At 38.9% G+C, this 25,801-nt stretch overlaps 1 protein-coding gene across 4 annotated transcripts in view; it reads left to right on the plus strand.

Annotated features, from left to right (window-relative positions):
* Positions 1-25,246, plus strand: part of LOC114033994 (polycomb group RING finger protein 3) — a 123,986-nt gene extending 98,740 nt beyond the window's left edge. For 3 of the 4 annotated variants that reach the window (XM_027849638.1, XM_027849640.1, XM_027849639.1), the window contains 3 exons: positions 4,829-4,966; positions 7,942-8,022; positions 9,961-13,799. In XM_027849638.1, the coding sequence (XP_027705439.1) occupies positions 4,829-4,966; positions 7,942-8,022; positions 9,961-10,008 (267 nt within the window). In that variant the 3' untranslated portion in view covers positions 10,009-13,799. Of the gene's footprint in view, positions 1-4,828; positions 4,967-7,941; positions 8,023-9,960; positions 13,800-23,145 lie in introns of those variants that run through there. The other variant, XM_027849641.1, reaches the window with a different exon arrangement.
* Positions 25,247-25,801: the final 555 nt, after the last annotated feature.

The following is a 25,801-nucleotide window of genomic DNA, read 5'->3' on the forward strand; positions in this document are numbered from 1 at the left end:
TTTTTTAAATGAACTTTTGTTTTGGAGAGAAGCTTGTGGTCATTACAAGAACTATGTAGTTTCCCAAAGATTACTCTCTTCCTCCTCTTCAGTACCTGGACCCAGCACATTCACAGTGCCTGTATTAGATTGTATTGCTCAGTGGACCAACTCTGTGGGTTGTCCATTGAACTGCATATAAAATCTAGACAATAAGCATTCTTCATCTTTTTCACTTGTCCTATGTACATAATTAGGCAATTCTCTTGAGTGATTATGGATCTAATTTAAGAGGCTGTGCAATATTTCTGGGCTTGATGCAATCAGCAGGATGTCATTTGCAGACAGGAACATCTGGAAGACCTGAATCATCAATGGGGAATCCAGCTTTCCTTTGTACCCTATACACTACATCATTTATGATGGTGACAAAACACCTTTGATGAACTGAACATGTTTCCCCATTTTATGCTACACTTGGTATTTAATGACCTGAGGCTCATTGAATGAAGTTATCTCTTGTTAACTTTTTCAAGGAATTTTTTTATAATTTTGGGCACTTTTTTGGAGGAAAACCCTTAATTTAAGCCAGTACTTGACTAAATCATACTGCTTAAAAAAAAAGTCAACAAACAATAGACACAATGAGATCTTATATTCTTTATGATATCCAGTTAAGTGTGAGATTATAAGGACATGTTCTACTATAGAATGTAATTAGCAAAAGCTTGCCTGTTTTCTCATTTTTTCATCAATGTGACCTCAATGTTTGTAAGTTATTTTCACAAAAAGTTTGTAAAAATGGAAAAAAAGGCACACAGGTCAATAGTTGTTAATATTTTCTCATTCACCTTTTTTACATAGCAGTAAGATCTGAAATTTTTGTGAAGCTTTTGTTCTCTCCTAAGAAGTGGGGCCCTCCCAGCTTTGACCTCTTTGTGTGTGCCTGATGATCCAGCTGCTCTTTCTTTTTTTATTTTCTTTACTAATGTTACTACTTTCTTATGTAGTATCACATCAGAGGCTGTGCTGTCTAAATATTGTGGCTTTACTGTCACTTTGTAGTGAAAATAATTTGTTTTAAAAAAAAGCTTTGTATCTATTTTGCATTTTTTCATCTGTAAGCATCTTTTTAGTTTTATCCTTAAATGTTCAAGATGACTATGCTTAGTTGGGTTTCTCACCAAACTTTTTCTCTAAAGCTGTTAGCCCCTCCACTGATTCTTGCTATTTTATGAGGCAATGCTTCTCATAAGTTTAAACCATCCTTCTAAGATCTTACAAGTTAGTCTGTTCTATAAATGAGCATTGCCCTTGGTGACTGTATCTCTGTGCTTTGCAAAGAGAACAAGGTAATTTTGTTTTGTCAGTTTGTTAACATTGATTAAATTTTATTTATTTTTTTTGGAAATAGTAAATGTCTAGGTCGATGTCTGTTCTTTATCCAGTCCCCATTTTGAGGCATCAGTAATTTGTTTAAGTGGGTTATGAGTTGCCTCAGTTATATGTCATATCTTCATCTCATTTTTATCTTTTTTTTCTAGTTTGATATTGATTTTGTTTTTGCTGAGTTGGTGGGCTGACTCTAGATTTAGAAATAACACATCAGTAATTAGTATTAAAATATCTTTGCTTTAGTATGTTTCTTTGACTCATGTTTGACATTAAATAGCACGACAATATCAATAACAATGAAATACCAAAAGGAAGCCCACTGCTGTGTTAGTGACACTTTCTCCAGTGCTCCTTTACTGGGCAGAAAGTAGACTGATATAAACTGTTCTGAAATGGAAGCTGTAAGTTAGGAAGTAAAAAAAATCTAAGTCCCACAGATGCACAATTGTGAATCATGAAGCATACCTTTGAACTTCAAGGAAAATCTACAGCAGGTAGACCAGTGTAGTAGTTAACTCTCAGAAATGGACTTGTTCTTTGTAAAAAATACAAATTCTGCAGCCCTTGGTGCAGAGGTACTAAAACCACAAAAACAAGTTTGATGCTGTTTATAGCTTTAACCACTGTTTAAGGGCATTCCCATGCAAATGTTGTAGAGAAGATTACCTCATAGAACACTTCATCTAGTCCACTTCCTGAATGACACCAGCACAATATATGCCATATATTTTGAAATGTAAATCTATAATGTATAGAGTTCAGACTGAATTTTTTCTGTACTGTCAGTGCAGTTATGCTTGCACATCTCCCCACTCTTACTCTTACCCATGACTGAAGCACAGTATTTTATTTGAAAAGAGACCTAAGCATAGTAGAATAATTGATATGATACCAATAGGATAACAGAGTTAGATTTGGAAGGGATCCTTAGAGATCATTTACGAGGTGACCAACTTAAAGATTCTCATTTTACAGATAAGGAAATGAATCTACAAGCATTCAGTAGACCCAAAAGCCACTGAAAAATATCATCCTATTTCAGCTTCTTGGTTTCTCTCTCCCCATATTTGTGCCTGTGATGAAACATAACTAAACCAAGGTTGTTTCACTCACTCTGCCATCTCTGTCTAGCAAACAACAATCAGAGCAAATTCCAAGTTGGTATTTCTGCACAGTAATAAGCCAGAAAATTGAAGATCTCTTAAGGTTTCAGAAATGAGTTCCTAAAGCTCTGAGCTCATTCTTTTTAATGTGTAATACTAAACTTCATTTCATGGGATATATAACTCTATTTTTTAAAATGTCTTAGAGTTGTTTAAAAATTTAAAAACCTGATGCTAAAGTGGTGGGTAAAAAGAATCTTGCATTTTGAAATCGGTTCCTGAAGAGCTCATCAGTTTGTGAAAGGACTGTTCTTACCCCTTCCAGCTGTAGAGGTATGTGACAGAGTTCACAGCAGCTTAGTACACGTATATTCAAGAGAGATTCCATAGCCATGACTTCAGCCCCCTAGTGTCACATACCCCACTGGTGCTCGACTGGATTCACTCATGATCATGGAAGGTCCATGAGGCAGAGGAAATGTAGCACAGAGGGAAAAGCGCCAGATTCGGAGGTACAGGTCCAGGATTCAGCTCCCAGCTCAACCGCTTACCACCTGTAGGAGGTTGTTCTCTTTATTGGTAAACCCAGAGGGTCAGACTCTGGGTTCCCTTTCAGTTTTGAGCCTGTGATCCTAGGATCCTTTTCCATCCAGTAGCACTAGAGGAGCTGATAGTAAGTCTTTAGCTAGTACAAGTGGGTAAACCTTGAAACCTTGTCAGACTCCGTTATAAGTTAAGTCACAAAGATGATGAATGACTTCTCCATGCCTGCCTGAATGGAGAAGCTCTGCTGCCAATGTGTTCAGACTAAGTCAGCCTCCAATTTGGAATATATATACATAAAGTTTTTAAATTTAAAAATTTTTAAAAAGATTGACTTATTATGGAGTAGGGGAGGGCAATTATACACATACAGGCTTGAACACAGCATCATCCACCTATATCACAGAATTTTCTGCACAAGTCAACATTAGAATGTTTTTGGTTTTATCCCATTTAAGTAACAGTGATCTTTAGCAAAGTATAGAAGGCTAGCAACCATTTGATATATCCTTCAATTCCTTATTAAAATTCAAAGCAGTCTCCAACTCATCTATACATTTTCCTTTTGTGTACCTTCCATCCCATTCTAATAGAAGAAATTCTCTTAGAATGAGAAGAAATAAATGCACCTCCTCCTTGTGGTGCCTTTTTTTTTTACTGCTTCTCCTCAAAATTTTATCCTGACTCTTATTATTACACGTAAAGATTAGATTCTGACCTCCTACCTATAAAACCCCATAAAGTGTTAATTTACCCCTATCACGTCTTATGTCTTTCAGCTTAACTTAGGTTCATTAATGCATTCATTCAACACTCATTAGGGGCACTACTTTTTCAAGTCTCTATATAAGACATCAGGGAGACAAAATGGACCTGTTTTTTTTTTTTTTCTGACATCCTGAAGATCTTTCCTTTCCTTTTGAAGTGAAGGAGGTGGGATAAGCAAATTAATATATCCTTCCCTATTTTTTTTTAACAGCTCTTGAAACCATCTTTCTCTCGCCTGTTGATTGGTTCCCTCTTGTTGCCCTGTGCCAGGAAATTATTTCTTTCATTCTAACCCATTTGGTTAATTCTGATTCCTGAATCATCCTCTCATTTTTTGCCCCTTGGTTAATTATTAATTAACATTGTTGTTCTAAAGGAGTATGGAGAAAGAGTATATGTTTGTTGAATATAATTTAATTTAGTACTAATAGAGGAAATTAAGGCAACCATCTGAGGAGTGGCATAATTATTTGTCCCAGTAAAGGGACATATTGAAACACACAAAAATTTTTTTGTAGTTGATCTACCTAGAATAACCATCTATGGCCCTCTCAGAAAGTTTCTTGGGTGCTACAGTAGTAGCTGGCCAAGACTGCAAATTCTATGATTATTTTCTTGTGTCAATCTCTTTGCTGAAATTCAGAGTACAAACTTGGACTGAGACAACAGAAAACAGGTTTAACTTGTATTTTCTCATGGCTATTTATTCCCTTTTGGTTCCTTTGGTGTAGTGATAGTGACCCAGGGAAGAGTTGTGCTTTAGTATGAAATGGTAAAATATGGACAAACAGGAAAGTGTTGGATTTTGTTTTTCTGGTCGACAGCCAGATCTTGAGTGCACTAAATGAATAGACATAAAATTGCCACAGACGGAGTTACTTTGCTTCAGTAATAAGGTAAAGGAAAGCTGTAGTGTTCATGGATATCAGAGTTCTTTGGTATAATTTCATTTATAGATAGCTCAGAAAGCATTTCCAGGGAGAGCCCAGTGGAATTCCTTTTAATGAGCTCTGCCAACATGTGTGCACTTTCTCTTGAAGGTAAGCATCTGCCTGGAATGCAATAGCAGCAAATTACGTGGATTGAAACGAAAATGGATCCGCTGCTCAGCACAGGCAACAGTCTTGCATCTAAAGAAGTTCATTGCCAAAAAACTTAATCTTTCATCTTTCAATGAGGTAAAATGGGAAATTAAGTAAATGACAACACTTGTAAATGCAGATACGTTTTAGAAATAGCTTTTTCTTGTTTTGTTACAAGTTTTAACTAGAAAAATTTAAAACAATTGTAAAATAGCTATGCATACACTTTGTCATTATAACAGGGCATATACACTCTGGCATTATAACTGCTCCCACCATTATCATTATTAGTACAGGACTGGCTCAGTAGATGTGCAAGGACTTTTCAGTAAGAAGCATCTCCAAATAAGGCGAAAAATAAGAAATAAATACTAATTGTCTAAGAACTGCATGTTTATAAGGAAGCTCAATCTTAAATCCACTGAAGAAGGACTTCAACATATTTTTTAGTTAAATATTATACAGTAATTGGTTGGAAACTATTCCTTTCTTCCCTTCCCTCCCCTCCAATTTTTTTTTTTTTAATCTTAAGAACATATATGACATAACTTACTCTGAACAAGAGTTATTTAGGACAGAGGAGATAGAGCAGTGAGAAAGGACAAGGAGGTACTTGGGTGTTTTGGGGAGGTGTTTAATATAGATCCTTGCAAGGTTCAGCAAAACTGAATTGGGCTTGGAACCCACCCACCCCTCCCCTCAGTGAACTGCACAGTGAGTAACAAATAAAACTGTACTAAATACTTAATGTCATAAAGCATTGAAGTTACTTTATCTCAGGAGCCATGACTATAGGGCAGAGTGACCACAATGGTTGATAGGTCTGGGAAGCACATGCTATATTTAATGAGTGGTTGAGAATTATGTTGGATGTTTAGCCTAGAAGAAAATCAGACTGAAGGTAGAGGTGTGGAGGGAAGGTATAATCACTAACTAAAACATTAGAGAAGCTGCTCTGTGGAAGGATTAGACTCATCACGGGAGGACTGAAGTAAGACCAATGGGTGAAAATTACCAAGAAGCATATTTTAGTTCACTCTTCCGAAGACCTTTCTAACAACTACAGCTAGCTAATAATAGAGTGAGCTTCCTGAACAAGTAGTCAATTCTGTACTGGAAGAGTGTGAGGAATGCAGTAAGAGATGCAAGTTGGACTACATGACCTTTAAGGTCCTTTCCAAATCTGGGAGTCTGTCAGTCTAGAACTGAAATAGCTTAATCATTTAGAAGATAATTCTGAGGCTCTGTGCTCAGTATTGCAATGCATAAACTGAGATGCTGAGATTTTTCCACCCAAAATTTCAGAAATAATTGGCATCTCTTTTCATCTTATTAAATGATAACTCATACCTCTTTAAAAAGAATCAAATACTTATATACATGATAAAAATCCAATTCTTTCCTGAAACTTATGTGCATCATCAAAAATCATGACTAATTAGGTTTTTGTTTTTTTGTTTTTAAAGTATTTGGGAAGATTCCTAAGGGAGCCTTGCAATCAAGTACCCCAAATTTCTCAGTTTGCTATTTCTTTACCTAAGTAAAAAATTGAGTAAATTTTTTATTCTTTACTATTTACTTACCTACCTCACAGGGTTGTTGTGAGGAAAGCACTTTGCAGACCTTAAAGTGTTCTATAAATGTGAGTTACTATTATTATTGTTATTATTTGCTTAACATAGAATGTTACAGCATAGTGTAGCAAAAAGAATGTTAGGAAACCTGGATTCTAGTCCTGCTTCTGCCACTAACATACTGATATGACTCTGGAGAAATCAATTCTTTTTTCAAGGTCTGTTTTTTCATTTACAAGATGAGGTATTTGGACCAGATGAACTATCCAACATCCCTTTCAACCCTAAATATCCATGACTGTGGCTCTGTGATTTTATTGAAGGAAGGGCTAATTGCAAGTCTATTCCGAAAGTTTATTTGGTTTATATGCAAAGCCTTGTTTTTATGCAAAGGCCTTGTCTTTGAAAGGAAGTCAAAAAGACGTTGAGTTGAGTAAAAGGAAGCAGGGAGTAAAGGAAACCTGAGGGAGAGTGCTGAGCCTAACAGGCCCTGTGCTTTACTGTGGAAAGCTAGAATATGGTACCCTTCCAAAAGCTAATCCTGTAAGAGAGAAAGCTATCAGCAATGTTGAATATCCACCAAATACAGAACACTCTATAGGTTTAGGGAGAAGACAGTATGGGAAAAATGGAAAACAGAGTCTTTGCTGTGAAAAAAGTTTGAGTCTACTAACAACAGTTTAAATGTATTCTTTGACACTTTCTGCCTTTCTCTTCCCCTCTAAGTAATGCAAAGAAACATTTATGTGTAGCTCAGTTTTCTCTTACATCTGTAAGATAGCCACATCTGGTTCTTACGAGGGGAGATTGCAAGGGAAATTCATAAAATGCTTCATCATACCCATAAATACTGCTAGTGACCCCTCTTGAGTTTTAAGGAAATGATGGGGATACATTGTCCTCACTGTAGAGGAATGACTTCATCTTCTCTGTGGCATCCCATGGAGTTTTTATCAAGAGCCAGCCTGTTAGGATGACCAGAGGTCAAGTCCTGCTTCAGACATAGACTTCCTCTGTGACTCTGGAGAAGGCACTTAACCTCTCAGTGCCCCCCACCCATGCCCCTAGTTCTAGTGGACAACAGTCACTGGCCTGTGTTGGGAGAGGGAGTTTCCTCACCTGGAGCGCCTTCTGCACCTAAGTCACAGGTCTAGACTGTGGGTAGCAGCAGAGATCATAGCCGTCCAAGCCTGTCTCTAGGCATCAAGGCATAGACCACGCTTGCATTAGTTGTCCCTTTAAAAAGAAGGTTGCAATCATCCTGATCACAAAGACCTGAAATCATAATGTCTTACAAATTATATTATATAATGGAGAAGCCTCAGCATCTCAGTTGTTCGAAGACTGTGTTCTTCAGAGTTCACTAACAGAGAGAGTTTTTGTCATTGATAGTTTTAGTCTAACTTATTTACAACAGGTAGTAATATGTGTTCGTTGACTGGTGTGTTTTGTCATTTATTCCACCCTAAATTAAAGTATTTCTTCCTCTTCTATTAGCTGGATATATTATGCAATGAAGAAATTCTTGGCAAGGACCACACACTCAAGTTTGTAGTTGTTACTAGATGGAGATTTAAGGTATGACCCAGTTGTTTTGTAACAAGGTGTTTTATAGTCTCTTCTATGAATAATAGTCATGTGTGTTTATGTAGTCTATTCCTCTCAGGGGTTAAGACTGTCTACAAGTATTAGAATGATGATTTGAACACAAATAAAGGGTCACTTTAAAACAGGAGATTTCACAGCAGCATTTTAGGTGGTTCTCAAAAACTATTGTCTGTCAGAATACTGCTGAAGCCATGCAGTTTACTGGAGCCCCCAAATTAGTGTGGTTAGATTGTGGGGACTTGATAGGGCATTAGTCAAGAGGCTAGTTACAAGGCTAAATTGATAACAGATCTCACCTGTAGCCCCTTTCCTTTCCTTTCGTACTGGTTGGCAGAGCAAACATCAGGCATATGCTTAAAAAGGACAAATCCAGGGGATTGCTTGTAGAAGCATGGAATTCCCTCAGTGAAGGAGTGAGATCTTTTGCAACATGGCGCCTCATCACTTTTGAGAACAGAGTTCTCCAGTAAGGGAACTGACAGGTTCAGATAATTTCTATCTTTGGAGTATTGCAAGTAGCAGCTGGCAAAGGTTGGTCACCCCAAGAGAAAAATACCTACAGGGTGTGTTATCCTATGAAGCATCAAAGGTTAGTCAAGGTTACTTCTGTTTATTGCAGGTAGTGTGGTCCAGAGGTATTCTGGGGGTGCGACTACCACCACTGTGGCAAGGTCTGCAAAGGGCTGCTCTCAGGGACAGTTAAGGAATAGCTGCTGGGCACATCGTGGTCAGACAATTACAGCTACTTTCCCCGGGGCGGTTTGTTTTCAGGAGTCTTAGACCCACAGCAGAACATTTGCCAGTAAAGATTCCTGACTGAATAGCCATGCTTCCTCTGCCTCTGTCTCCTTCTCTGGGAACCGAGAGCATTTGAGGGGCACCAGTAGGATCCTTTCCTTTTTCTTCATCTATTCCTCACCTTTTACATGAGAACCCCGCCACCTCTTCCAAGACTCAAGCCAGGGGATAAGTTTACACCTCAATGGCATATAAGCCATCCATCCTAAAAAGAGCTTTTCACAGAACATTAAGTACAGAAAGAGGCACACAGATGTCTCACACACACACACACACACACACACACTCACTCACTTACCTCTCTCCTTCCAACATTTCCTTTTTCTTACCTCATGCAGACAACTATTGTCACAGCTTCCTGGAATAAATTATACCACTGCAGTCCCCTTGAGGAGTCAGGAAAAGTATACGAAGCTGCTAGGTGTAGCATGGGTCACCCTAAAAATCCCAGAGAGGGAGAGGAGGGGTTAAGAAGGAGCTCCTGAGGTGGGTGGTGTCAGGAAGCCTGGCTGGCTTCCTGTTGACTCTGGGCAGGTGGGAAGGACGGGCCCCATTGTTTATAGCAGAGATGACAGTTCAGGTGACATAAGGAGACTGGGAAGAAGAGAGTCAGAGCAGTCGAGTGAAGAATGCAGCATCTATAGCAACCGGGGAGGGGGGGGTGAACCAGGGTTAGAATCCTGGCAGTTGCCATTTCCTTCCCATGTGACCGTGGGCAAGTTATCTAACCTTAAGCCTCAGTTTCTTTATTTGTAAAACAAGAGTGTTAGACTAGATGACCATTAAGGCCTCAGTCTGTGATCTTATGATTATCACAACTGGGATCTCTGGGGCCGAAAGGAACCACCAGGGGTCTAATGATGAAAGGTACAAAAAAGGAGATGATCTCTTCTCATCCCATACTTTGTTGGGCTTCATGACTACAGAGAATCAAAAATGTTCATGTTTGGTTAGCACCATATTTGATTCTTTATAGTAAAAGCATTTTTAAACAGAACTCTTTAGTTTGTTCTTTCATTATATATCAAACAGATATTTTTATTTTGTGTTTTTGTTCTGTTATCTTTCTCCATTAATAACCTAGCTATTTGGGGGGGTTTGTTTTTACAGAAAGCACCTCTACTGCTACATTACAGACCCAAAATGGACTTGCTGTAAGAGAACTTTAGTGTCCTTTGGGACAGAGTTTTTTGCAGAGACTATCACCAGGCACCTTCTCAGTGCATCACTTAACTCACATCACATGACCCAGTAGAATTGTTCTGGAGGACCAGTGATCTCACAGCACACCATACTTCAGAATCTTTCTTCTGGGTGACGTGGGAACCAGATTTCTGAAAGAGAATATTTATACCTTTTTGTACGAAAAAAAAAAAGAATTCACAACTCAACAAGACACTACCAGCACTAAGTTTACAGATTATGAAAACACTTCACAGTTTTATGTAGCTGAATAGCATTCGTCTCTTTGCTGCGATTTCACAGGACAGATTAATAAATGTAATAGTGATATAACTGTCACTTTCCTGACACCAAATTACTTTTGCTTGCTTTCCATGTCTTGAAAAGTGGAATTAATTTCCGTATATTTTATGAATTTGATTTCATTGTTTGCCTCAATATTTTGGCTTTCATCCAGTCCTTCCAAAGCCACTGCAGATCCCTTTTGGTGGTGATTGACTGTATTTATGTTGCCTTTAACTTCCTGAAGACTTAGAAGATTTTTATTAAGATTTTATTTAATAGCATATCAATAGGGAATTCCATTAATTTTATAATTTAATCATGGCATTAAAGTTTTCATATTAAATAAAAGGAAGATAATAGTTCCCCCAGTTTGCCTCTATATTTTACTATATAGCATAAAATATCATCAGATCACTTAACAAGAATACTCACAAGTGCTTAATATGTTACTTGAACTTATTTTAAGGTAGACGTGTCATACAGAGTTAGAGCTTGCAGAAATCTGTTCTTATCTGGGAGGTAACTTGTTTTAAAAAATATATCACTAGTCATGAAGACAGTGCAATAGAAAATGTTTTCATTCTTAGAGCTGAGTGTTATATATTGTTTTTAGTTGTTTTAACAGTGGCTTACAGAACAATTCTAGTTTTCTTTTAATCATTTCTATGGAAAAAGTATATAATGTGTCGATACCATAATTTGTACATTTGTCCTTTCCCCTGTTCATTTCACATATGTTTTAGTAATCTGGAGGTATAATGGCATTCTGTTTCTTATTTAGGGGCCTGATTTAATTGATAGTGTCTTGGGTAGCAACTACCAAATTGAGTAGTTAAAGCTTCATTGAGGTCTTGGCTTGAGCTGGTAGTTACCAAGTTTAAAAAAAAAAAAAAAGCCTCCTAAAGGCTGTACCCAGCTACACAAAGATGAAGTAGAGAGAAATGAGGCAATTTCTGTCCATTTTAGGCCAAACAGGCCTAAAAAGGCCAACATTTTTACCTGATTTGCCCACATGATTGCCTTCTTTCTTAGCTTTGCCTTGTATGCATGTGTACCCAGCCTGCATTCTCTATGGTAAATGTTCATCTAGAATGATTTCTGCAAGCTACACATTATGACTGCTGACTGGTATAGAAAGAGGTTAAAAAGGACTCAGAATGAATTCTAGTCATTCTTGACCAATAGAAGTTGCTTTTTACTTGATAAGCTGAAAACTCCAGTCAGTATATGGTTTTGTTAAACCCTTTCTTTACTAAAACATGGGTATCTTTGGCTTTTTACAGAATAGCATCCCCTATTTGCCAACACACAAACATTTATAAAAATAGTGATTTGGAGTCTAAGTAAGAGTGAGAGTGGAGCCATTTACTGAAGTAATCCCAATTGAAGTCACCAAACGAACCCCCCACAAGTCTGGTGTGCTTTTGGATACATCCCTCCCTCCTTGCTCCCCATTTTTGTTGTGTTGTGAACTGGAGAAATCCAAGTTTAAAACATACCATGAATGCCATCATCCTCAGAGAACCTGGAGATCCTGTGCAGTTCACCTTTCTCCCTCAGTGGTAACAGAAACTGAGGTGGGGTCGAGGAGGAGCCTGTGGTTCTAGGGTATTTGGTCCAGCATAGTGTCATTGGCAGTGCTGGCCCTTAGGAGACTATCTTTCTCAGCATGTATATCTTTGGTGGCGGAGTTCATGAATTCATTTTTGAAGGTATAATTGGGCTCCTTCGTACACCTCCTTTTTTTTCCTTCCCATTTCATGTTTCATATGCATGAAATGGAAGGAATTAATAATTAACGCAACTTCATTCTTAGCTAACAGCTAATTAAATCAATTCAATCCATTTGACCATAAATTAGGCAATTAAAACCTAAACACAAAACTTATTAATTCAGACTATTTAAAATCAGCTTCTTTATATAAATCTAGTTAAGTTCACTTCTGGTATGGTTTGAACTGTTAACTTACCCAAGCTCATAGCCTGATACCCCATCCAAATCAGATTTATCATATGAGGGTTTAATGATTAGATATGTGTATATATAATAAATGTTACCTGTCTACCTCAAAATATATAATCTGCTGAAGCATTCTGCAAGACTAGAAATTACTGCAATGCCATTTTAAGCAAAACGTTTAAAACTTGGGTAGTTTCCTGTGTGATGAAACTGAGAAAGGATTAAACAGTATCAACATGCAAATTCAGATTAAAAGTAATTCACAGTCAGTTGTAACTTGGCTTCATAACAGTCTGCATTATACATATTTGTAAGTTTGTAGCTATCTTTAAAATCACTTGAATTTGCTATGGTGCTATGTCAATATGTTTAAATATAGGTAATCTATGTATAGATATGTAGGTAATATATGGAAGCCAGTATTAACATCTCTAACTGGTTATTGATTATTAATTATTGTGTTTAACTCTGCTTTTGTAAGTGTGTTAACCCGATAAAACCTCAGTGGCAAAAGTACCTATTTTTATAAAATTGCATCATGTCAAAATCTCTTCACAACAGGACTATTTTCCTTGGGGAGTTTTCTGCTCCATTTGGCTTAGCTTATTGTAGCTTTCTCTACTAAGAGGGACTGTGCCTAAGTAAATGTCACCGGCAGAGGGAAGCCTCAAAGTCAGATCCTGCTTCCTTCCCTTCTATGGAGCTTCAAAAAACATTTCATTCAAGGCGGAATTGTTTAAAATGTGCATTTTTGCCCCCAGAATGAAAGCCAGGCTCACTTTGTGTTTGGATAATCATTCAGATTTGTTCAGTACTTTCATGCAGGTGGAGTTACTGTGAAGTAGTTTTCACCACTATTTAGCTGGTCAAACAGTTGCAGCTCAATTATCTTGTTGAATTATCTTCAGCAGCAGTGAGACGGATTCCCCAGGCATTAGTCTCACTAGATAGAGTTTTCATTGAAAATAGAGAATTCAGATAGAATATATAATATTGAATTTAAGATTTGGGGGGTTTAAAAAAAAAGAAAACTTAACTTTATAAAATTATTTATTCTATTTTAAGCCTTCTATCATAATTTGCCATCCAAATATTTTGTTTTCCGTGGTCCAGCTTTATTTACGGGCATATAAAATGAAATTGTGAGATGTTTTACAAGCTTCTTTTTACCTTGAGTAGCTTTTGATTTGTATGTTTTTGTTTATGTGGATGAAGAGCATGACTTCTGCTTCTGTGCAATAGGTTCAAACGTGCATTTATTAGACCTATGTTGGAATGGCAATGTAGCATCTACTCACTGCTGAACTGAAAGGTAATTAATTGTAGGTGGGATTTTAAAGTGTGTACATCCAGCTACTTGGGTTTGCTTTTTCATGTTTTATTTCTTTTTCTGATTGTAAGAATGACATTATGAGATTAAAATAGTGCGTGTGTACGTGTGTGTGTGTGTGTGCACATGCACGTGTGAAAGAACTACCTGTCAGCAATATTTAAAAATAAATGATTAGGCAAGAAACCTTAATGTGAAGTGTGGACGTGTTCTGCAAGACTGGCCACCTGTCTGACATTGCTTTGTGCCATTGTTATGTCTGGTATCTTTGTGAACCATCTAACCTGGGAATATTTGTCTTATTGGTTGTGCAATCGTATACACAATGCTACAACCTCTGGGGATATGGGACCATGTAAAATATCAGACTGTAGGATGATGGTGCTATTTTTTCCAGTAGGCAATGAGTCTTTGAAAGCTTACCTGGCTCTTGTCTTTATAATAACATCTTTGGGGATTCATTGGACTTTTTCTAATAGAAGATAAATATAATTGTATTTTACAGTAATTATGAAATTTACCATTGAACTAAATGCTATATAGGATCAAGTCAACCAGTTTATACATCAACATATATGAATATTTGATAAATTTATACTTAAAAGTATTTTAAAAGAAACTTAATGCAGACAGCTAAACTGTATATTTTACAGAAAAAGAAAAATCCACATTTCTGTATTTCCTCAGGTAACTACATAGTTCCACCACCTCATAGGTGTGACCTTAACATAACTAATGTGTTTCTTTGCTTTGATTTAAAGGAAATTGGGAGTCAGGATTTATAAATCTTCATCCAAATTATACTTAGGTCTTTATATTTAATTTTTTCTGTTTTATTTATTAAACATGAAGTTTGAAGAGAGAGCATTAAACTAATTGAACATCAGATTGGCTTGGAATTTTGGTTTGTTTTGGTAAATTTTCATCTCTGAAAAGATTAAGGTTTAGAAAAAAGTTGTGCATATTTACATTTTGTTTGTGCTATCATTACATTTAATTCCTTCATATATAAGCTTATGTTTGAAGAATGGGCTGAAGTTTGAATTTAGCTTAAAATGTATGTAAAGCATTGGTGTAAATGAACATCCCAATAACTTTGAATTGGGCATAAGGAAAGCAGTTTCTCAGATGAGACAGATTTAGAAGTACAAGACAATTGACATTGCAACCACTAAGCCTTTAACATCATTGTGTGGCAAAAGAAAGACCTGAAACGATTGCAGTCTAGAGAAATGAGACCACAGATATTTTTGACTGTTTCGTTTGAAAGTTTACATTTTTTATGCTTTGTGTTGCTGTGTAATTTTTGTACTCTTGGTGGCTAGTTTTTTGTCTAAAAATCTTTTTGGAATATTGCTTAATGTTTTGATTTTATGATAGTGAAGCTTGTATTCAGTGTTTTGCCAATTAATATTATATGCTTGTAATAAAAGCAAAAAAAAAAGCTCACTAAATTTCTGTCAGGCTGGAAGTTTATTATCCAAAATTTGTATAAGAGTATTACAAAAATGATTTCCTAATATAATACATTGGTAATACAAAAATGCTGTTCGCTGCTAATACAAACCATTACTAGAGCCCTGTCCTTTAGTTCAGCCAGTATTTAATCTATCTTCCACACCTCTGTGATCACACATCTCAGCCCTCTTGTCAGTTTGAGTACCTTTGCTGCTCGCTCTTAGCACTGACATTTGTAAAATGTCATATTACATCTAAAACGTCATTGAAGTTGGCCAAATGTTTGTGCCAAATGCTTGGCAGAAACTGTACATAAAGCAACAAATGTTGTTCATCTGCTACATGGAGAGAAAAATAGAATTTGGATGCTTTGGTCTTCAGTTTATGTACACCAGTGAAAATATTCTCAAAAACAGTAATGGTAGCATTTCTAATTGTTCTTGTAGATGTGCTGACTGATTAGAATGGACTATTCTGTCACCTGCACTGAACAAAGGAGGAAAAAAAAATACTCAGACCAGATCCTTAATTTTCAAAGGTTAATAAGTAACATAACAGTCTTGTTTGCTTTGGCAGAAAATTTAGTTAGTGGAAAGAGAGAATATAATGGCTAGTTATGCCTTCTAAAAGGTTTAGGGCCATTAACCAGGGTGAAAAGTAAACTTAGCCATATTTCAAGCCAATTATTTGGCTGATTTGGTAAGTTCTTTAATAGCTCTTATGGTTATCAAGATTTATGTCTGAAATTCTGTGTAAAAGAATTTGTTGCTCTAGGACATCATAGTAAGCTACAAAGCAGATGTTACGCTGGGTGTGTTTCTTTGCAGTATCTGCATACAGCAATGTAAATTTTCAAAATTATATCACTTTTGCTGCTTTTTTTCATATTGGGAGATTCAAAAGAACTTATTTTCTGCTACTAGGTTGCTATTGTAAAATAAAATGGTCACCGCTGCGGTCTTAAGCCTTTAGACATTCTGTTCCCCTCCTTCAACACATATACATATATAACATCTACTAAACATTAATGCTGATTATGTGCAAAGAGAGAATGGGTCTGTTGTTAGACATTAATTGCCCAAGTAAATAATGGTGGAAATAAAGAGATGGCCCTAAAAAGTTTTTGGTTTTTTTTTGGTTTTTTTTTTTTGGTGAAGAGTGGATAAGGATGCAACTTCCAAATTTAACATCTTTCTATAATACTGCATTCTTCCATCTCCCATATTTTTGTTTTGCAGCCATTAAATTATTATTCTCCCCTGTAGACCAGTGTGTTTTTGTATGTAGGAAGTTTTTGTTGATCTAGCATAATTCTGTGTATGTATAAGATATTTAATTATATATGTGAAATAGAACCCTATTATAATAGTACATGCCCACAAAATGCAACATCTCTGGTAACAGCCTAATAGAGCAGGCTAGTATTGGTGTCACTTCTGAACCTGTACACACCAACACTGGGAGGGTTCATCTCTCAGTCTTTGTCTCTCCTTGTCTCTGACTCTCTCTCACTCCATACTCTTGCAGCTAAGATCCATGATGGCATTTGTTGAATCTTACAAGGTGATCTATTTTTGCTTGCTGATTCTCAAGGGAAATTATTGAACTCTATTATTTCAGTGTCCTAAGACATTCAAGTTAAGGAGAACATCTATCAGCAGCTCAGTTTACTGTTGTTCTGTTTACATTGGGATAAGAATAGAAACATCAGTGTAGAAATTGATAAATCTGGTTGGTAGACATTACCTACACCTTCCACACAACACACAAATACACATACGTTATGCATGTGTCATGTATTGAAGTATAACTATGCCATACAAATCACGTAATTTCCCTTTGTGCTGGGATGATCAGCTTAAATCCTTTTGCCTATGACCTACAAGCCATTTCCTCAGCAAAAAATAAAATAAAATGTACCTTTAATAATGCATATTTGTTGGCAGTTTTTTTCCATGTCTATATGGCATGAAATCTGCTCAGGTTTGTAGTAGAAATGATATGCTTATATACCTCACTTCAGGAAGGGATAAAGGCACCACCCTCAGCAATTATTGTGATTGTGACCTTTGAAATACTCTGTTGAGAAAACAAACAAAAAATGTTTGAGTTTAATGTTTTGTATTGCTTTGTGTATAATATATAATGTGGCAATTTAATTGTTTCAGGCTTTAATTTGGACATAAAATAAATTCTTTGACCATTGCATTTTATTTCTATGATTTTTGTGCTGGTTATAAGTGGAAAAAGTCTGAATTGGATTTTGGTGTCAAACCATAGAATAATTTCCTATTAAAAATTCGTGAACAGTGAAGTTTTTTTTAGGAAGAATTGCTTTCTTTGTAAGTCTTTAATAAGGTAGAAAAGAGTTCGCCTAATATTGGGGAATTGATCGAACTTGTATAGACTTTAATGGGAAGGGATCTTTTAAGAGATCTTGGACAGCACAAAATTCTAGTAACTGAGTTCAACTATTGTTAAGCATCTTCTCTGTTTCATTCCAAAGGCATTTATTAGGTGCTAGGCACTGGAAGATATAAAGACATTTTATCATTCATCAGTGTAGAACTGTATAGCTCTAGAGAATTTGATTATCTGGAATGGATACAAGGGTGAATGAAAAAGCCTGTTGCCCTGAGGACTTTACAGTCTAGTGAGGGAGGTGACTGGGCCACCAAATGGGCTAGAATTATAATATAAATTAAAATGTGAGACATGCCAAGGAGAGAAACTAGAATGCTCTTTTTTTTTTTTCTTTGAAGAGGAAAAGATCAGTTCTTTTCAACAGAACCAGTTGAGAAGATCACTTTCACAGAGGTCAGGGCATCTGAGGGGCTCTAAAGTGACAGAGAAGAGTGCAGGTGGAGATGGGGTAGGGGTGGGGAATGGCAAAAACAGAGACACTGAGGTAGAGACAAATTTAGGGAACAAAGAGAAATGAATGAATAATCCAGGTTACCTCCAGTGTGGATTGTTTGTTAGAAAGGCTAATTATGCAGGACATTGAATGTCACCCTAAAGAGTTTGGCTTTCATCAGGTAAGCAGTTGGGGAAAGTGTCTTAAGAAGAAAGATTACTTTGGCAGTGGAGTATGGTAAGGTTATGGAAATTATTTCACCTGAATGATAAGTTAATGCGTGCTCCCTGTATCATTGCCAGACTTCCTAAGATTATGGCAACTAGGGAAAGGTATGGTAGTCCTAGTGTATACTGCTAATCTTTCAGCTTCCCCCAGAAATGGAATGTCTCTTACACTCCAAGAGGTTTCAGAGAGGATGTTTTTAGGGTGCCATGTTGGACTTAACTAAAAACAAAGGCTTTTTTTTTTTACAATTTCTGGACACACTTGCTACCGACAGGTAATCCAACAGATTTTTGGAGGAGAGTCTTCATTTTTTTAAATGTCCCCTGTGTGTCAGCCACTGTACCAATAAACAAATTGAATCTGGCAGGGTTGCAGAAATAAGTGCACATAATAGTAATATTATTTGGCAAGTTTAATTTAGTTAATTGTCCTCCATTATAAAAAATAACTTTATCCAGATATTGTTCTTAGGTTTATAGCATTTTAAAGAAATTCTACTTTTTGATTTCAGAGGGTATTCTATCAGTCTTCTGTAATTTTTCCACCAAGTTTAACCAGCTGAGTTCAGAAAGAAGTCAGAATTAAATCTTTCACTCTGCGTAGTGATCATTGCTCTGAATGACACTTTGCTGTATGCCCACAAAGAATGGATAGAAGCAAACGACTGTCATCGTCTTCTAAGCAAGACATAGTTAGGTCTTGAGCTTTTTAGGAAGTCTCCATTTTAGGTATTCTCTCATTCTTAAACTTATTTTCCTTGACTAATGAAATCAAGAGAAGTGGTATTGATGTGGCTCTATTTCAAACTTTGATTTTAATTTCTAATCTACCTGTAAGCCTTAAGAGCCATAGCTAATCAACAAGCATTAAGCACCTACTGTGTTCCAGGCTACAAAAAATAAAGCCATTCCTGTTCTCAGAGAACTTGCAGTCTACCAGGAGAGACACATGCATGTAGAAGTGCACTTTGAAGAAGTGCAGAAAAGATCATCAATAGGGAAGGAGTGCACAAGTGGTTGGAGAGGAATATGGGAAGGCTTTGTGTAGAAAAGGTGGTGCTTCAACTGCGTCTTGAAGGAAATAGGATTCACTGAGGCCAGGGTAAGGAGGGAGTTCATTCCAGACATGGGGGAGGACCCATTTCTAAAGGCCTAGAGATGGGAGATGGAGAGCCTTGTAGAAGAAACAGAAATAGGAGTTTATATTTGATCCCAGTGACAATACAGAGCCCCTGGAATTTATTGAGTAGGAGGGGTATGGTGTGGTGAGCCCAGCATTAAAGGAAAATCATCTTGCAGGTGTATAGGGTACCATTGCAATAGTCTAGGCAAGAGGTGCTGAGGGCCTAAACTAATGTGGTGGCTGTGTGAGTAGAAAGGATGCAAGAGACTTCATAGGAGTAGGAACAGCAAGATTTGGCAACCAATTGGCTGTATGCAGGAAAGGAGAGAAAGGAGTTGAAGGAGGCGGTTAGGAACCTATGAGGCAGGCGTAATGGTGCCTTCAATAGAAATAAGGAAATTTGAAAGAGGGGGCGGATATCGGGGAACATAATGAGTTCTATCTTGGTCGTGTTTGGAATGTCTCTAGGGAATCTAGTCTGAAATATCTAGTAGGCAATTAGTGATTCAGGATTGAAGTTCATTAGGGACACTGGGGCTAGTTATATTAATCTGTGTGTTATCTGCCTAGTGGCGATAAATGCATGGGAGCTGATGACATCATCAAGAGGGTAGAGCAAAGAAGATGGCCCAGGACAAGAGGCATAATATGGATATCATTTGAGCCTTTCTTCCAGCATCTTCTGGTATCTTCACACTCTAGATTCTGAAATCTGCCAGAACAATTTCAAAGTTGAGTAACTTCAGTAATCTTTTAGTTTTGTTCATCTTAGTTTAGGATGGTTGGTCATTTTGGCATTCATTGTTTGTTGTTTTGGAAGTATCATGGTGGCTGATGCAAACTTTTATATGTACTGAAGCATATATATGAAGGAGGCAGTATGATCTAGACCATTAGCTATCTAGTAAGCAAGTCAGATTACATTTCAGGACTTCAGTTTCTTTATATGTCAAGTGAACTTTCAACTAGATCATCTCAAGTTCCCTTCTTGCTCAAAAAAATTATATAATTCTGTGTAGCACCTAGTATTTGAAATCATATTCTCTAGTATTTTTTTCAATTTAATCATTTATTAAGTATTATATTCAAGGCACTATTCTAGACTGAGGATACTGTAATAGTCCCTGCACTCAGAGATCTTACGTGTTCGAACATAAGCACTTTTCTCAGGACCTGGAATGAAACCCAGGCTAGGTCCTGTGAAAATTGCTGGGTTCCTGAGTCAAGCTGAGTTCAAAGCTGAGCTGATACCATGAAGATCTCATGGGGGCATGGGCCACAAAAGTCAGATTCCAGACAGGAGAGTTCTAGGAATTCATACCAGGGTAGCACAAAACCAGATACAGTGCAGGGACGACGACTCAGTAAAGGGGTATGGTGAGTATGCAAGAGATGGAATTACTTTTTGACAATGAATTATGACCTTGCTAAGCCTAAGGTCGCTCTAATGTTTTTGCACAGAACACCCAAGAGATAAGAGAACAATGCTGGACATTGGCCAACAAATAGGTGGAACATGTCTCTGCTACATCCAGTGCGTCACACTATGCCTGGCTCATAGTAGGCACTTAATAATTATGTTTTGACTATATCCCAAACCTTTAGCACATGTAGAAAAACATTGACAAGGGCAGTGGCTGAGTTGAAAAAGTTAACTCCATTTGGCTAACCACTCTCATGGTTTCTCCTGTCTGGATTTGGATTTGGGCCATCACTCATTACTGGCTGTCAAGGCTCTGCTTATGAGGTCTGTCATAGTTCCTGAATTCTACAGTAGCCTTCCATGAAAAAGTCTGTCTTTTCATAGAAATCATAAGAAACTCAAAGGTTTGCAAAGTATATTACATACATGATCTCACTGGATCCTCACAACAGCCCTATGAGGTAGGTAATCCAGGTGCTGTCATGGGCATTTACAGATGAGGAAACATGTTGGTGGCAGGGGAGGAAGGGGGCATTAGCAAATGAGGAGGATCAGAATTGACTTCTGGTAGGAAGTAGCCCTCGAGCTGAGCCTTGAAGGAAGCTAGGGATTCTGTGAGGTGGCGGTGAGGAAGGAGTGCGTTCCAGGTATGGGGGAGAGCCTGTGTAAAGACTGGGAGAGGAGAGCTCCAGCACCTTATATGGGGAACATCAAGCAGGAGAGTTGGCTAGACCACGGACTGCGTGAACTTCCCAGGACAGGAGCTGTGGAGTTGCCTCGCTCGCCCCTTTAGCTTGTAAAAGTCTCAGGTTTGGTAAGGTTAGCTATCTTCCTAATCATTGTGTTGTGAGCTTTAGGGTCTACAATGTGCTTTCCACATTTTGTAACCAGCAGCCAGGTAGGTCATTGCACACCATCCTGCTGACACCACCAGATAACACAGGTGACTCCTGTCATTCAGAACATCACAGGCAAAAGGAATGTGATGTGTAGTTCCAGAATTGGTCTCACAAGGAGGAAAGAAACCTTTTCCTTGTCTTTTCTCGTCGTTGATTTTCCAGATATCTACTCCATAGAATGCTCATTCTTAATGCTTCCTACAGCTTTAACAAATTCAAGAAATAGTTAGCAGTTGGAAATGTGGGCTTATTTGGAAAGAACTTCAGATTTACTTTACTTTAAAAATTGTATGCTAGGCATATTTGCATGTGCTTTCATTTGCTTTTCTGGCCTACAGCTAGGGCTTCAAAGGACATCTGGTAAATATATTGGGGTCTCAGGCTACTCCCACTGTGGCACAGGCCTATATCCCATGACTTCTGTCAGAGGCCCAAGAGGGTAGAGAAGGGGTCAAAAAGGATGCATTTACCATTGAAATAATGACAAGGCGTTATCGCCGCCCCTGCCCAGTCCTTTGATGTATTTATTCTGCGTCCAAGATTTAAGGTAGCTTGTGGTTCAGCCTGCTGCATAAGACCTTTTATCCCAGGACACACAAAAAGATGCACAGACATACATAGAAAGCCACTGTATTTATAGAGTTTAGCCATATCATTTGGGAAATGACCCCCACCCACCCCAAAATGAATGGAATCAGGGGGTGGGTTGTTTAGATGCCCAAACAACTTTCCATGTACATAAACAGACTTCTCAGAACTGCAGGGTTCTGTCCAAAGGAATGTAAGCTCCCTGGGGACAGGCACCCTGTCCTATTTGTCTTTGTGTCCCCAGCATCTACGAAGTACCTTTACACATGCTTGGCACTTAAAAAATGCTTATTAATTTAATGGATGAGGTCTCACCAACTCTCCTTTTTTGTCAACACATTTAGTTCTGCAATCATAAACCAAGGCTTTGTTTGGGAATACTAACTCAGTAGCCTAGGCTTTCCTTACTTTTATGAGTGGGAAAGGCTAATGCAGCAGCCTCCCAGAACAACTCCCATGCCTTCCTCACTGTGGTAGCAGCATAGATTTTGCATGCACTCCACAGTTATCTCAACTCATGCTGTAGATCTGGGCATGGATTAAATCATATTCTCTAAGAGTGTGCTACCCTTCATTTTAATGCTCTCAGGCACTCTTCAGAATTAAAGGCTCTGAGCAGCAAATTACCTGTACAGGAAGTGGTTTGGTTATAATCTAAGCCAAGAAAAAGAACTAAAATCCAGCCAGTCCCAAGGCTATCACTGCACATCCTAGCTCCATGTTGCCCAGGCTTATTAGGATACACTGGATTGATCATCTTCCAGTCATACCATCAGATGCTGCCCTCATCAGTGAGGAATTATGAACAGGTGGGATCAGAGTAGCACTGTAAAACCAGTGATTTATTTGGTACAGCATGTCATCATGCTGCTAAGCTGCCCTGGTCCTTCCCTGGCCCCTTTCCCTTCCTCTTGCCCTAGATGAGGGGAAGATGCTTTGAACATATATCTGTTCCACCTGCAGGGTGCTCCTGCCTTGACCTTGCTGCTGAATTTGGGATTGGCCACCATGAACTCTGAGGATGCTGAAACCCAAAGAGGTCCTGCTATCACAGTGCTGACAGGCCACAAGGAACAGAGTGGAATCAAGCACCAGGGACGGGCACACGCTAAGGCCAACACCAAGAGTCAAAAGCATTCTCATCCAGTGATGGAACAGAAGTTGGGAACCCAGGCGTGGGCAGGATCCCAGACTGTGTAGGGAACAGGGCCAGCAACTTGTGATGGCTGGAACTCACTGTCCACCACCTCCTCATGGACTCTCGCTACTTGTGGGCCTAAGAGTATTGTATCTCAGGCAGAAAGCCAGGAATTGGGTGACCTGCCAGACAACCTTGGTCCAAGGCCATTGACACATGAGTTAATGAACTAACCTTAGGCCAAGTCCAATTTTCTCCATCCCCTCACCAGTACACACAGGCCAAGGGGCCTGCAAAGAGGCCCTGCTCTCCAGGGCACGCAGAAGACACAACACTCCTCCCCTGGACCAGAGCCAGGATACACAAGACAGGGAATGAGGGCCCAGACCACCAGTCGCTGGGGGTGGGGTTCCTCTGACAACCAAATCCCCTAAATACTTCTCTGCTATTACAGAGGCCCAATTCAGTTCCATTCCATAGACTTGTAGTAGATGCCTGCTGTGCCCAATGCACTATACTAGCTCCTGGGGATAGAGATGCAGAAACCAAGACAGACCCTGCTGTCAAGAAGTTTATTGTACCAGGGCCTCTAAGCTCTGATGAAACAAACCTTCACCGTGAGCAGTGGCTGGGGTTAGACCACCATTCTTCTGGGCAGTCATCTTTCAGCATCCCTACCAGGTTAGATGGAGTTACTGTAAACAGTCCTCCTATGGTGTCCTCATAGGGCTAACTTCACACACAAACACACACACACACACCCGTCCCCCTAAAATCCATTCTCTAGACCTCCCCCAACTCTGTCATGCCTTCTAGGGGAAGGAACCATGCTGTTTGACCTCCAATCCCTGTCTGTAATCATAATTCTATACACAGTGGGGCAACAAGGAGGAACTTGACCCCCACTCCCAACCCCTACACACAAAGTGGTACAGAGAAGGACCCATAAAAAGAACTCCTGGACCTCTGGAGACCCAAGGGAGCCCGTTTACTAACCGCTTTTTTTAAACTTCCTTTCAGACAGCAGGAGAGCAGGGTGGAGATGCATAGTTTAGATAAAAAGGTGGAAGTTCAGGGTCAGATGAGATAGACCAGTCTTCCTTTCCCATCCCCCCTGGTCTCCCTATCCAGTACTGGATTTCCCAATTCCATCACAATGCCTCTGAGGTTGAAGCTTGGCCCACTGAGGCTCTTGGATAATTCATCTTGATTCTTAATGAAGACCCATTCCCTTTTTCCCTTAGGATGGGACTGCCTTCTTTCCCCTTGGTAGCTTTCAGTACCTACTCTTACCAGCCCCTCTTACCCCAGAGGAAGGGCAGTTTTGCCTAAGATACTGCCTGGTTGGGGAATCAGAATGAGGGGACAATTGCCCTCAGGGTGCACGCAGTCTAGTAACTTGTGTTCTTAAATGTTCTGCATTCATGGAGGGTATTGTGTGTGTTGGTTGGGACTCTCCCTCTACCACTTCCCCCATGCATTTCCGCTACTAGTGAGTCTTGAGAATGAATTGCCTGCCAGGCAACCTTGGCCCAAGGCTACCGACCCGTGAGTTGATAAATTAAACCAAGACCAAGTCCAAATTCCTCCATCCCACCCAAGGTGATGCTTGTCATTTTAGCAGCCTCTTCTGACTCAGCCCCACAACACCAGCTCTGCACTGTCAGCTAGGAAACTATTCACGGTCACAAGGCACAGAGAAGATGTTGTGGGCTAGTGGTCTTGGGTTCAAGTACCAGTTGTAATAGTGGTCGTGTGACCGTTGGTAAGTCACTTAACACCTCCAGGTCTTGGTTTCTACATTTATAAAATGGAGAGGCCAATAATACATGCATTCCTTGCCTCCCATACCTTCAGGGTGATCTTGGGGAAAGTGCTTTGTAAGCCATAAAGGACAAGGCAAATGTTCTTGGGGTTTGCAGGCAGTAGTGGGTGGGGGGAGGGTTGTTCGGGTTTTGTAGGCTCCTTGGATGGGGAAGGCGGTCCACGCGTTTACAGAGATGAGCAGCAAGTGCCTGTCACTACCTGTGTGACTTTAGGCCAGTTAACTTCCTGGGCCTAAGTTTCCTCATTTGTAAAATGAGAGAGCTGAATTCAGTGGCCTCTGAGGGCCCTTCCACCTTGAGAGCTATGATCTCCTGGCAGAGTGAATGCTGTGGTTCACCTTGTCCTTTTGCTGTAATAGGATTAGGACTCTCTTGGTACCATTTAGCAGTTCCTAAATTCCTAAATTTCATCATAGATTCTTGTTCATAGTGAGCCACGATTGGGCTAAAGGTACCAACGAGTCTGATGAGGATGTCATTCTTAGAGGCTTGAAGAAGGACTCTGGAGACTGAGGAGATAAAAGCAGCAGAGACAGAGGCTGCACACCAGTAATATACACTGACGTGGGCTTAGTACACACACGCACACACACACACTCTCTCTCTCATAGGGGCCCAGGGCACACCTGTCATTGATGCACAAACATAGGAGTCC

Source organism: Vombatus ursinus, unplaced genomic scaffold (assembly GCF_900497805.2).
Source record: "Vombatus ursinus unplaced genomic scaffold, bare-nosed wombat genome assembly UNPS02007822.1, whole genome shotgun sequence".
NCBI classification, from domain to species: Eukaryota; Metazoa; Chordata; class Mammalia; order Diprotodontia; family Vombatidae; genus Vombatus; species Vombatus ursinus.